At 39.0% G+C, this 13,921-nt stretch overlaps 1 protein-coding gene across 1 annotated transcript in view; it reads left to right on the top strand.

The window, feature by feature from the left end:
- Positions 1–13,921, top strand: part of LOC131943789 (dynein heavy chain domain-containing protein 1) — a 69,076-nt gene that overhangs the window by 53,194 nt on the left and 1,961 nt on the right. The window contains exons 83-97 of the mRNA XM_059304067.1: positions 144–331; positions 1,274–1,459; positions 2,515–2,699; positions 3,041–3,353; positions 3,661–3,905; positions 4,276–4,377; positions 6,874–6,972; positions 8,342–8,501; positions 9,491–9,705; positions 10,537–10,708; positions 12,073–12,203; positions 12,553–12,768; positions 12,855–12,929; positions 13,088–13,257; positions 13,352–13,580. Coding sequence (XP_059160050.1) covers positions 144–331; positions 1,274–1,459; positions 2,515–2,699; positions 3,041–3,353; positions 3,661–3,905; positions 4,276–4,377; positions 6,874–6,972; positions 8,342–8,501; positions 9,491–9,705; positions 10,537–10,708; positions 12,073–12,203; positions 12,553–12,768; positions 12,855–12,929; positions 13,088–13,257; positions 13,352–13,580 — 2,686 coding nt within the window. The remainder of the gene's footprint in view (positions 1–143; positions 332–1,273; positions 1,460–2,514; positions 2,700–3,040; positions 3,354–3,660; positions 3,906–4,275; positions 4,378–6,873; positions 6,973–8,341; positions 8,502–9,490; positions 9,706–10,536; positions 10,709–12,072; positions 12,204–12,552; positions 12,769–12,854; positions 12,930–13,087; positions 13,258–13,351; positions 13,581–13,921) is intronic.

Genomic DNA, 13,921 nt, shown 5'->3' with positions numbered 1-13,921 from the left:
CATGTAGGGTTGTTTAATTAGCTTAATTAATAATTTATCAGAATATAATAATAATTATTTTTAACCAAATTAGTATTGATGAATTTTAAGAAACCTAGCTACCCCTGCTGCTAATTAACCTAAACAAAAGTTTAATTTGTTAGTCGAGGTGGAGCATCTCTGAGAACAGGAGACAGTGATGAACTCCGACCTGTGACCTCTGTGACCAACAGCTGGGACACCTACAGCCTTCACCCTGACTCAGAGCTGGACACAACACAAGCTGGTCTCTGGGTGCTGGAGGCAGACGATCCAAGCATCAACTCCAGGCTCATTAATGCCCTTGTCCATGGTAGGTTTACTAGGCTCATTAATGCCCTTGTCCATGGTAGGTTTACTAGGCTCATTAATGCCCTGGTTCATGGTAGGTTTACTAGGCTCATTAATGCCCTGGTTCATGGTAGGTTTACCAGGCTCATTAATGCCCTGGTTCATGGTAGGTTTACCAGGCTCATTAATGCCATTGTCCATGGTAGGTTTACCAGGCTCATTAATGCCCTTGTCCATGGTAGGTTTACTAGGCTCATTAATGCCCTGGTTCATGGTAGGTTTACCAGGCTCATTAATGCCCTTGTCCATGGTAGGTTTACCAGGCTCATTAATGCCCTGGTTCATGGTAGGTTTACCAGGCTCATTAATGCCCTTGTTCATGGTAGGTTTACCAGGCTCATTAATGCCCTTGTCCATGGTAGGTTTACCAGGCTCATTAATGCCCTTGTCCATGGTAGGTTTACCAGGCTCATTAATGCCCTTGTCCATGGTAGGTTTACCAGGCTCATTAATGCCCTTGTCCATGGTAGGTTTACCAGGCTCATTAATGCCCTTGTCCATGGTAGGTTTACCAGGCTCATTAATGCCCTTGTCAATGGTAGGTTTACCAGGCTCATTAATGCCCTTGTCCATGGTAGATTTACCAGGCTCATTAATGCCCTTGTCCATGGTAGGTTTAGCAGGCTCATTAATGCCCTTGTCCAAGGTAGGTTTACCAGGCTCATTAATGCCCTTGTCCATGGTAGGTTTACTAGGCTCATTAATGCCCTTGTTCATGGTAGGTTTAGCAGACCCATTAATGCCCTTGTTTGTCATTAGTTAGTTTTAAACGGACAATTTAAAATGTCATACTTCACTTTGTAAAGTTATAAGAAACATTTGAATTTTTTTCCAGTTTGTTTTTGTTTAGCTCTTAGATTCCACTTGTCCAGGTGTATCTAGTGAATTTCATGTTCCCCCTCAGGTGTACCTGTCCTAGTGACCCACCTGGAGCGGAAACCCCTGGACCCATTTTTCCGAGGGTTGTTGTTGAAGCAATTTTATGTGGACAAAGATGGAAACAAAATTGTCAAAGTGGGTGACATGGCCTTCAACTTTCACCCCAGCTTCTGCCTCTACCTCAGCACTACCATCCCACTCTTTGTTAAAGGTAATTGGCTTGTAGTTTATCTTTGTTAAAGGTAAATGGATGTAGTTCATCTTTGTTAGCAATGAATAGGTAGTAGGTTATGACTCAAAGTTTATGGCTGACTAGTAATAGAAATGTGCCTGCATGTGTGCATTTGTGTGTGTGTGTATTTGTGTGAAGATTGTATCAACCATTCCCCACCCTAGGTGATGGCCTGTACAGCATCCCCCTGAACCGTGTGTGTGTCTGGGTGTGTGTGTGTTTGTGTGTATATTTGTGTGAAGATTGTATCAACCATTCCCCACCCTAGGTGATGGCCTGTACAGCATCCCCCTGAACCGTGTGTGTGTCTGGGTGTGTGTGTGTTTGTGTGTGCATGTTTGTGTGTGTATTTGTGTGAAGATTGTATCAACCATTCCCCACCCTAGGTGATGGCCTGTACAGCATCCCCCTGAACCGTGTGTGTGTCTGGGTGTGTGTGTGTTTGTGTGTATATTTGTGTGAAGATTGTATCAACCATTCCCCACCCTAGGTGATGGCCTGTACAGCATCCCCCTGAACCGTGTGTGTGTCTGGGTGTGTGTGTGTTTGTGTGTGCATGTTTGTGTGTGTATTTGTGTGAAGATTGTATCAACCATTCCCCACCCTAGGTGATGGCCTGTACAGCATCCCCCTGAACCGTGTGTGTGTCTGGGTGTGTGTGTGTTTGTGTGTATATTTGTGTGAAGATTGTATCAACCATTCCCCACCCTAGGTGATGGCCTGTACAGCATCCCCCTGAACCGTGTGTGTGTCTGGGTGTGTGTGTGTTTGTGTGTGCATGTTTGTGTGTGTATTTGTGTGAAGATTGTATCAACCATTCCCCACCCTAGGTGATGGCCTGTACAGCATCCCCCTGAACCGTGTGTGTGTTTGGGTGTGTGTGTTTGTGTGTGTGTTTGTGTGAAGATTGTATCAACCATTCCCCACCCTAGGTGATGGCCTGTACAGCATCCCCCTGAACCGTGTGTGTGTTTGGGTGTGTGTGTTTGTGTGTGTGTTTGTGTGAAGATTGTATCAACCATTCCCCACCCTAGGTGATGGCCTGTACAGCATCCCCCTGAACCGTGTATGTGTGATCAACATGGCCGTCAGCGACGAGGCCATCATCAACCACCTGATGTCGGAGACGATGAAGGTTGAGAAAAAAGAATTTGAGGGTCAGAGACGATCTAATGAAAATGACATCATACTTCATCGTCAGCGGCTGGCCAGGGAGCATGTGAGATTTTACTTTAATTAGTTGTCTTAATTAAATTAAATTTTAAATTAGTTTATAGGGTTGGTATTTTAATTGGCTGTCTTAATTAAATTAAATTTTAAATTAGTTTATAGGGTTGGTATTTTAATTGGCTGTCTTAATGAAATCAAATTTTAAATTAGTTTATGGGATTGGTATTTTAATTAGCTTTCTCTTAAGGTTAAACCTCAGCTGGTCTGGTATTTTATATATTACATTTGCCATGGTATTAATGTTAGGTTTGTTTTTGTACATAAATAATTGTTTTACTATCTCATACAAATTAGCAGTAATGTTTTTATTTATTCAACAAACTGTTATAGGAAATCATCCGTGAGAAAACCTTGAATTTAACTGGCCCTCTGCTGGAGGACAAGACCATGCTGGATAGTTTACTTGTCTGTCAGACTAATGTGGAACACAACCGGCAGATCTTGCAAGAAACACGATTCATGGGAGATCACTTGCACGGAAAGTTTTCCCATTACTCTCCCTTTATTAGGCACTCTGCTATGTTGTACAATGTGTTGCACAAGATGTCTGCACTTTACCCATGCTACTATCTGCCATTCTACAAGTTTGTTCAGATGTTTGCTGATGTCATCAAAAGCAGAGATAGGGGGAAGGGAAGCCTAGGTAACTTTTTTTCTTTACATAAAACATTCTATAAAATGTGAATACATAAGGTTATATATTTTGTTATGTTTAATTTTAAAATTTAAATTTTAAAAATTTCAATATTTTCCTTTTACTTATAAAAAATCCAAGAAAATATATATATGAATGTGAACAGGATTTAAAATAAGCTATTTAAATATACTTTTTGTTTATCAATTTCCTGACCTCTACTCCATGTGAGTTTTGTCCTCTTATAAGTGAGTTATGTACCCTTATTAATGACTGATTTATGTCCCCTAAATAATGACTAAGTTATGTCCCCTAGGCACCCCTCAGGCAAGAGCTCAAGAGCTGTCTGATGCTGTCCTCCACGCTGTCCTGAAGTATGTCAAGCTGATGATGTTTGAACAGCACTACAGCCTGCTGTTGCTGCTCATCTCTCTGGAGCGAATGCTGCGCCACCACAAGGCCAGCAGTAAAGAGCTCAGTCTTTTTGTCAATGGCTTTGTCAAGCAGGGGCTGGATGATTCCAGTCTGGCTGAACAAAAACCTGATTGGATGGATGCCACTGTAAGTTGGGGCGATCCGGTTTCCACTCCATAAGTATGGGTGATATCACAGATTTCTTTGGGAAATTCCCAACCCTCCTTGCATTTTTATGACTTTTCACTTTCAGATTATTTGAATCTTCTCTTAGTAATTTTTTTTTTTTAATTGTGTGTGTTTTTTTTTTAAATTTTTTTTTAAGACAGCTAATTGCTTAACTTATATTTATTCAAATCATGAACTTTTGTTGGTTTAAAAGACCCCCCCTCTCCCCACATACACACACCTCACTTGATACAACCATGAAAGATCTTCAAAGATCGACAAGGATTACATACTGGACAACTGTTAAGCTTGACCACACATCTAAAAGCTGAGCAATGTTTTGTTTCAGGCCTGGATAGACTGCAGCATCTTGGAGTCTCTCCACCACCAGTTCCAGGGACTCTGTCACTCACTAGTCACCAACTCCCAGCAGTGGAAGGAATATTTTCATGTGAGAACATCACTCAGCCAGTTCTAGTACCCATCATCTCATCACTCAGCCAGTACTAGTACCCATCATCTCATCCTTTATACAGCCAGTTCTAGTACCCATCATCTCATCACTCAGCCAGTACTAGTACCCATCATCTCATCACTCAGCCAGTTCTAGTACCCATCATCTCATCACTCAGCCAGTTCTAGTACCCATCATCTCATCCTTTATTCAGCCAGTTCTAGTACCCATCATCTCATCCTTTATTCAGCCAGTTCTAGTACCCATCATCTCATCACTCAGCCAGTACTAGTACCCATCATCTCATCACTCAGCCAGTTCTAGTACCCATCATCTCATCCTTTATTCAGCCAGTTCTAGTACCCATCATCTCATCCTTTATTCAGCCAGTTCTAGTACCCATCATGTCATCACTCAGCCAATTCTAGTACCCATCATCTCATCACTCAGCCAGTTCTAGTACCCATCATCTCATCACTCAGCCAGTACTAGTACCCATCATCTCATCCTTTATTCAGCCAGTTCTAGTACCCATCATCTCATCACTCAGCCAATTCTAGTACCCATCATCTCATCACTCAGCCAGTTCTAGTACCCATCATCTCATCACTCAGCCAGTACTAGTACCCATCATCTCATCCTTTATTCAGCCAGTTCTAGTACCCATCATGTCATCACTCAGCCAATTCTAGTACCCATCATCTCATCACTCAGCCAGTTCTAGTACCCATCATCTCATCACTCAGCCAATTCTAGTACCCATCATCTCATCACTCAGCCAGTTCTAGTACCCATCATCTCATCACTCAGCCAGTTCTAGTACCCATCATCTCATCACTCAGCCAGTTCTAGTACCCATCATCTCATCCTTTATTCAGCCAGTTCTAGTACCCATCATCTCATCACTCAGCCAGTTCTAGTATCCATCATCTCATCACTCAGCCAGTTCTAGTACCCATCATCTCATCACTCAGCCAGTACTAGTACCCATCATCTCATCCTTTATTCAGCCAGTTCTAGTACCCATCATCTCATCACTCAGCCAGTACTAGTACCCATCATCTCATCACTCAGCCAGTTCTAGTACCCATCATCTCATCACTCAGCCAGTACTAGTACCCATCATCTCATCACTCAGCCAGTTCTAGTACCCATCATCTCATCCTTTATTCAGCCAGTTCTAGTACCCATCATCTCATCACTCAGCCAGTTCTAGTACCCATCATCTCATCACTCAGCCAGTTCTAGTACCCATCATCTCATCACTCAGCCAGTTCTAGTACCCATCATCTCATCCTTTATTCAGCCAGTTCTAGTACCCATCATGTCATCACTCAGCCAATTCTAGTACCCATCATCTCATCACTTAGCCAGTTCTAGTACCCATCATCTCATCACTCAGCCAGTTCTAGTACCCATCATCTCATCACTCAGCCAGTACTAGTACCCATCATCTCATCCTTTATTCAGCCAGTTCTAGTACCCATCATGTCATCACTCAGCCAATTCTAGTACCCATCATCTCATCACTCAGCCAGTACTAGTACCCATCATCTCATCCTTTATTCAGCCAGTTCTAGTACCCATCATCTCATCACTCAGCCAGTTCTAGTACCCATCATCTCATCCTTTATTCAGCCAGTTCTAGTACCCATCATCTCATCACTCAGCCAGTACTAGTACCCATCATCTCATCACTCAGCCAGTTCTAGTACCCATCATCTCATCACTCAGCCAGTACTAGTACCCATCATCTCATCCTTTATTCAGCCAATTCTAGTACCCATCATCTCATCACTCAGCCAGTACTAGTACCCATCATCTCATCACTCAGCCAGTTCTAGTACCCATCATCTCATCACTCAGCCAGTACTAGTACCCATCATCTCATCACTCAGCCAGTTCTAGCCAGTTCTAGTACCCATCATCTCATCACTCAGCCAGTTCTAGTACCCATCATCTCATCACTCAGCCAGTACTAGTACCCATCATCTCATCACTCAGCCAGTTCTAGTACCCATCATCTCATCACTCAGCCAGTTCTAGTACCCATCATCTCATCACTCAGCCAGTTCTAGTACCCATCATCTCATCACTCAGCCAGTACTAGTACCCATCATCTCATCACTCAGCCAGTTCTAGTACCCATCATCTCATCACTCAGCCAGTTCTAGTACCCATCATCTCATCACTCAGCCAGTACTAGTACCCATCATCTCATCACTCAGCCAGTTCTAGTACCCATCATCTCATCACTCAGCCAGTTCTAGTATCCATCATCTCATCACTCAGCCAGTTCTAGTACCCATCATCTCATCACTCAGCCAGTACTAGTACCCATCATCTCATGCCTCACATGAAATATTGACTAAGTAACACTTAGCTTATAAACATGCGACAGTCATAAAAAAAAATGTCTATATTACATGTCTACATTACATAAACTGTCTTACACTGAATACACTAATGTGAATCAATGAATGTCCACTCCAGCATCAGATTAGCCTAGTCAACACAGTGCCAGGAACCACACTACAAGACTTAAGTTTCTTCCAGAAATGTCTGCTCTGGAAATTTGTTTGCCCACAAAAGGTATAGTTTCAATTTCATCTTAAACCTTTTCAAAATTAAATACAATAGATTGTTAAATTATGTAAAGTTACAATTTCTTTTTTTTTTTTCTTCAGATTTTAGAACTGTCCAAGCAAATAGTTTTGTATGAACTGGGTAGTGCTGTTGAATTATTAAACGTTACAATTTCTTGTTTTTTTTGTTCAGATTTTAGAACTGTCCAAGCAAATAGTTTTGTATGAACTGGGTAGTGCTGTTGAATTATTAAACGTAACAATTTCTTGTTTTTTTTCTTCAGATTTTAGAACTGTCCAAGCAAATAGTTTTGTATGAACTGGGTAGTGCTGTTGAATTATTAAACGTTACAATTTCTTGTTTTTTTTCTTCAGATTTTAGAACTGTCCAAGCAAATAGTTTTGTATGAACTGGGTAGTGCTGTTGAATTATTAAACGTTACAATTTCTTGTTTTTTTTCTTCAGATTTTAGAACTGTCCAAGCAAATAGTTTTGTATGAACTGGGTAGTGCTGTTGAATTATTAAACGTTACAATTTCTTGTTTTTTTTCTTCAGATTTTAGAACTGTCCAAGCAAATAGTTTTGTATGAACTGGGGAGTGCTGTTGAATTATTAAACGTTACAATTTCTTGTTTTTTTTCTTCAGATTTCAGAACTGTCCAAGCAAATAGTTTTGTATGAACTGGGTAGTGCTGTTGAATTATTAAACGTTACAATTTCTTGTTTTTTTTCTTCAGATTTTAGAACTGTCCAAACAAATAGTTTTGTATGAACTGGGTAGTGCTGTTGAATTATTAAACGTTACAATTTCTTGTTTTTTTTCTTCAGATTTTAGAACTGTCCAAACAAATAGTTTTGTATGAACTGGGTAGTGCTGTTGAATTATTAAACGTTACAATTTCTTGTTTTTTTTCTTCAGATTTCAGAACTGTCCAAGCAAATAGTTTTGTATGAACTGGGTAGTGCTGTTGAATTATTAAACGTTACAATTTCTTGTTTTTTTTCTTCAGATTTTAGAACTGTCCAAACAAATAGTTTTGTATGAACTGGTTAGTGCTGTTGAATTATTAAACGTTACAATTTCTTGTTTTTTTTCTTCAGATTTTAGAACTGTCCAAACAAATAGTTTTGTATGAACTGGGTAGTGCTGTTGAATTATTAAACGTTACAATTTCTTGTTTTTTTTCTTCAGATTTTAGAACTGTCCAAACAAATAGTTTTGTATGAACTGGTTAGTGCTGTTGAATTTTTAAACGTTACAATTTCTTGTTTTTTTTCTTCAGATTTTAGAACTGTCCAAGCAAATAGTTTTGTATGAACTGGGGAGTGCTGTTGAATTATTAAACGTTACAATTTCTTGTTTTTTTTCTTCAGATTTTAGAACTGTCCAAACAAATAGTTTTGTATGAACTGGGGAGTGCTGTTGAAGCAGCCAGTAACTATGATATAAGAGAGGTCTACGCTTACACAGACCAGCACACACCCACCATCTTTCTCTTCCCCTCGTCTGGCCAACTTGTGGATGGAACTAATGGTAGGCGGCTCTAGATCTAGACCATATAGACACCAGTTAGACACAAGTTAGACATGAAGTAGACACAAGTTAAACACAAGCTAGGTACAAGATAAAAACAAGTTAGACATAAAGACTGTTAGACATAAGTTAAACACAAGTTAGAAATAAGCAAGACACAAGTTTGAACCACAATATTTATTTAATTTTTAACAATTACTAACCTAATTCTGGCGTATAATTTATCTATAATTAAGATTTGCTTAGTAGCTTTTTGTTTTCCTTATACATTTTTGCTACAATGTTATAAAAATGAAAAGAACTTTTAAATAATTGCCTTATAGTATTAAAATTACCCTTTGACTTAATGATTTTTATCATGACACATTTATATAATATAGTATTTATGGTTCTAGTTTTTACCAAATTTTTCATGACTCACAAAAAGAATAAAGTGATAAAATGAAATTTAGCTAGTTTATTAAAGATGAAAGCTTATTTTACTTTGTTGTGAAGGCATTAAAGATGAAACCTAATTTTACTTTGTTGTGAAGGCATTAAAGATGAAACCTAATTTTACTTTGTTGTGAAGGCATTAAAGATGAAACCTAATTTTACTTTGTTGTGAAGGCATTAAAGATGAAACCTTACTTTACTTTGTTGTGAAGGCATTAAAGATGAAACCTTACTTTACTTTGTTGTGAAGGCATTGAAGATGAAACCTTACTTTACTTTGTTGTGAAGGCATTGAAGATGAAACCTTACTTTACTTTGTTGTGAAGGCATTAAAGATGAAACCTTACTTTACTTTGTTGTGAAGGCATTAAAGATGAAACCCTATTTTACTTTGTTGTGAAGGCATTAAAGATGAAACCTTACTTTACTTTGTTGTGAAGGCATTAAAGATGAAACCCTATTTTACTTTGTTGTGAAGGCATTAAAGATGAAACCTTACTTTACTTTGTTGTGAAGGCATTAAAGATGAAACCTTATTTTACTTTGTTGTGAAGGCATTCCTTACATCAGCCCCGCCCACGAGATCCAGCGTCTGGCCAGGGAGGTGGGGATGGAGGGGAAAGTTTGTATCCTCAACTTTGGGGCAGACTCTCAACTGCCTGAAATCAGCCGAGCTCTGGAAGACAGCATGGCGGCTGGGCACTGGCTGCTCTTACAAAATTATCACCTGGCTACACGGATTGACCAGCACTTTTTTCATTTGCTCAAGGTAAAAAAAAACATTCGTCAAGTAAATTAATCAAAGTGATTTGAACAGAATGGGAATAGAACAACAGAATTGTTGTTGTGGTACTGGACAGAGCTGTTGGGTGGGGAGGGGAGTTCACCAGAACTGTTTTAGTACTGGACAGCTGTTGTGGTAGTTGACCAGAACTGTTGTTGTGGTACTGGTTTTAGGACATTATCTGTTCTAAAAGTGTTATGACAGATTTCAATAATAAATAAACCGGGAGTGATCTCCCCTAAACTTTCTCAAATTATTCTTATATAACACTACGGAATATTATTAGTACTTTATAAATTCACATTCGTTTTTTGAGAAATTGGAAATAGCATAAATTACTACTTCCGGTCAACGGAAATTACTCAAAATTTGACAGAAGGCAGAGAATTAGATCTTTTACTTACATGTGAAATTTCATTTATCTGAAATAGTACTCAAGTTATAGGCTTTTGAAAAATTGAAAGTAGAAAAAGTTCCACTTCCGGTTGTTGGAAATCGCTGAAAAGTTGATACAGAACTACAAATTTGATATAATACTTGTATATAAAATTTCTTCAAGCTAGCTGTAACAGTACTCAAGTTATCGTGTTCACAAACACACATACACACACACATACACACACACAGACATACAGACAAGATTGCAAAACCATGTTTTTCTGACTTAGGGAGCTGTAAAACATCAAGATTTGCAAAAATCTCGATTTTTTTTTTTGCACGATTACAATACTTTCTCTATACTCTGTATTCGAGAAAGTAAAAATGAACCCATGTAAATTAGTTGTAAGGGACTAAACTCATTGTTTGCTCATCCAGGACATCATCTACTCCCGCTGGGTGGAGGATGAGACTGCAGACAAGGGAGACCACCCAGCTGAAGGGAAACAACTGGTGGCTAGATCTCAGACAGTCTCTCAGTCCTTTTCATCTAAGATCCATAACTCTTTCAGGCTATGGATAACCTCACAAGCAGAGCATGAGATGCCTGGTAAACTTGAAAATTTAATTATCTTGTCTAGCACATCAATTGGATCTGCACCTTCAGACTATACATAGGTTTATCAAATATTTCTTTTGCTTATATTTGGTTTTTAGTTTTGCACCTGGTTGTAACTAGTACATTTAATGAAGGTTTCTGCAGCGCAATACATTTGTGGTCTTCCATTATTTTTCCTTCATCTTATGGGCTGAATTTCTATGCTTGTGGAAGTTGCTATGTGGTTTTCTGAATTAGTGTCCTGTCCATGTACATTTTAATGATACTGTATTTTGAATATGAAATCTCTCTAATGCATATATTAGTGTCTGTATCTAGCAATTGCAGTTTTAATATTTACCTTAAAATATATATTAATGTATATGCCCCTAGTACCTGCATATTAATTGTTTAATTATTACCTGATTAACTCTGACCTGGACTTTCCCCCAGGGTTACTTATCCAGCATGTTCTCTTTCCCCCAGGGTTACTTATCCAGCATGTTCTCTTTCCCCCAGGGTTACTTATCCAGCATGTTCTCTTTCCCCCAGGGTTACTTATCCAGCATGTTCTCTTTCCCCCAGGTTTACTTATCCAGCATGGTCTCTGTCCCAGGGTTACTTATCCAGCATGGCCTCTTTCCCCCGAGGGTTACTTATCCAGCATGTTCTCTGTCCCCCAGGGTTACTTATCCAGCATGTTCTCTTTCCCCCAGGGTTACTTATCCAGCATGTTCTCTTTCCCCCAGGGTTACTTATCCAGCATGTTCTCTTTCCCCCAGGGTTACTTATCCAGCATGTTCTCTTTCCCCCAGGGTTACTTATCCAGCATGTTCTCTGTCCCCCAGGGTTACTTATCCAGCATGTTCTCTGTCCCCCAGGGTTACTTATCCAGCATTGTCTAATTCCCCCAGGGTTACTTATCCAGCATGGTATCTTTCCCCCAGGGTTACTTATCCAGCATGGTCTATGTCCCCCAGGATTACTTATCCAGCATGGCCTCTTTCCCCCAGGGTTACTTATCCAGCATGGCCTCTTTCCCCCAGGGTTACTTATCCAGCATGGTCTCTTTCCCCCAGGGTTACTTATCCAGCATGTTCTCTTTCCCCCAGGATTACTTATCCAGCATGGCCTCTTTCCCCCAGGGTTACTTATCCAGCATGTTCTCTTTCCCCCAGGGTTACTTATCCAGCATGTTCTCTTTCCCCCAGGGTTACTTATCCAGCATGTTCTCTTTCCCCCAGGGTTACTTATCCAGCATGTTCTCTTTCCCCCAGGATTACTTATCCAGCATGGCCTCTTTCCCCCAGGGTTACTTATCCAGCATGTTCTCTTTCCCCCAGGGTTACTTATCCAGCATGTTCTCTTTCCCCCAGGGTTACTTATCCAGCATGGTCTCCGTGTGACCTGTGAGGTCACTGCAAACTTCCACAACCTCCTGGCCAAGTCCTACAAATCTGCAGCTTTCTTGATGACCAGGAACCTGAGCGCTGATAACATGGGACAGGTAGCCTTATAAACCTGTTCTATTTTTTCTTCAATATTTATTGTTTAAACTTTCATTATCACACAAAAATATTTTAAGGCTTGTATACATGTAGTTTCTTCTTTTTATTAAAGCCTAATGTAATTATCTCAATTGTTTCTTTAAATTATATTTTACAACATTGCTATGCAGCAGCTGTATAGCTCAGTTAGTGTGTTGTTTAGATGTAGAATGTAATCGCAAACAATAAAAGTTATAATGCAGCTGAAATTAATCAAGGTGTCACCTCTGCTACCATACCTGCCCAACTTGATGCTTGAAAGCTGAAACTAATCAGTTTTAACTCTCCCACCATTTCTTGTCATGGCAGGAGCAGAGATTTAAGTCAGTGATGCCTTTAGCCCTACTGCATGCCATACTTGTACAACAAAGCTACTTTGGACACCAGGCTTTTGTCACCCACAAACTTTGGACATTGAATGACCTAGTCACAGCAGTGGACATTCTACAAAGTCTGAATTCCTGGACGTCAGATAAACTAGCTTTAGCAGAAATGATAGGCCAGGTGTACACAAGACATTGTGAGGTCAGCCAATCATACCATTGTCTTTTTCTTCTGTTAAACAGATTTAAAATAACATTCACTCTTCTGATTATAATTTCTGTCATCAGGATAGATCTGAAGTGCAGTGTGTTGAAGCAGTTGCTAACAGTCTGGCACTTTCTGCCATACTTGGTGAGACTCAGGTGAGGACTGTAGGCAGAAAATGTTTGTCTGGTACTGCTTATATCATCAGTTAGTCGTGAAAATCAGATTTAAATAATGTGCAGATAATGTTTACAAACAGCATTAAGTCACTTATGTCTGTGTGAAATCATGTTTAACAATGACAATTGATTCACAGAAGGATATACACCACAACAAAGGATTTGAACTTCTTCTTCAAAAGCTAACTGAGAATTATTTGAAGACAAATGATATTATGAAAACTTTAGATTCCATTGAAGACACGTCTGCTAGATGTTTCTGTCTTCCAGAAGAAGTTGAAGAGTTACACTATAGAAACAAGAGCAGGTAATCATTTTTTTTCTCTATACAGAAATGTTTTAAAAATTGTTTGATTCTTATAAAAAATGTCAACACAAATTATTTTTCTATTTTTTTCAAGAGTTTTCCTCAAAGAATTTGTTCAAGCAACTGGAGCCCCAGAACTTCTAATGTCTGACCCTCCCAGGGGGTCAAGTATCTCAGTGACATCTGCTGTCCTGCAAACAATATCAGACAGTTTGTCACTTTGTCCAGATTTGCCCAAAACTTCAACAGCTCAAATTTTACCTTTAGATGCATTCTTCTCTCAAGAAGCAGAGGGCTACAGAAAACTCAAGACTTTCATTGAGGTATGGAAAGCCCTTACTTTAAGAATTAGATGGAAAATATATTGATAATATTTTTTTTAGAAATATTCTTTGGGGGAAAATGTCAGCTATCTGCAATAGTTTATCAGAATAAATTTTATATTGGAAAGAAAAATAAGAGTTTGATGGTTATTTCCTATCTAAAAACCTATTTGGTATAATTATTTGTTAAAATTAAAATGTAATTTTGCATTGGAAAAAATAGTTTGATATGTATCCTCCCATTTTTATAAATTGCTTCAATTATTAATTTATTTATCAAATTTAAATTTGTATTCAAAAAGTAATAGTTTGGTGTTTATTTCCCTTTTTTTCAAACTTAT

This window comes from Physella acuta, unplaced genomic scaffold, assembly GCF_028476545.2.
Source record: "Physella acuta isolate Inbredline_101_S28 unplaced genomic scaffold, ASM2847654v3 ptg000466l, whole genome shotgun sequence".
NCBI lineage: Eukaryota > Metazoa > Mollusca > Gastropoda > Physidae > Physella > Physella acuta.
Note: the sequence above shows the minus strand (reverse complement) of the source record. Positions and strands in the feature narration are given on the sequence as shown.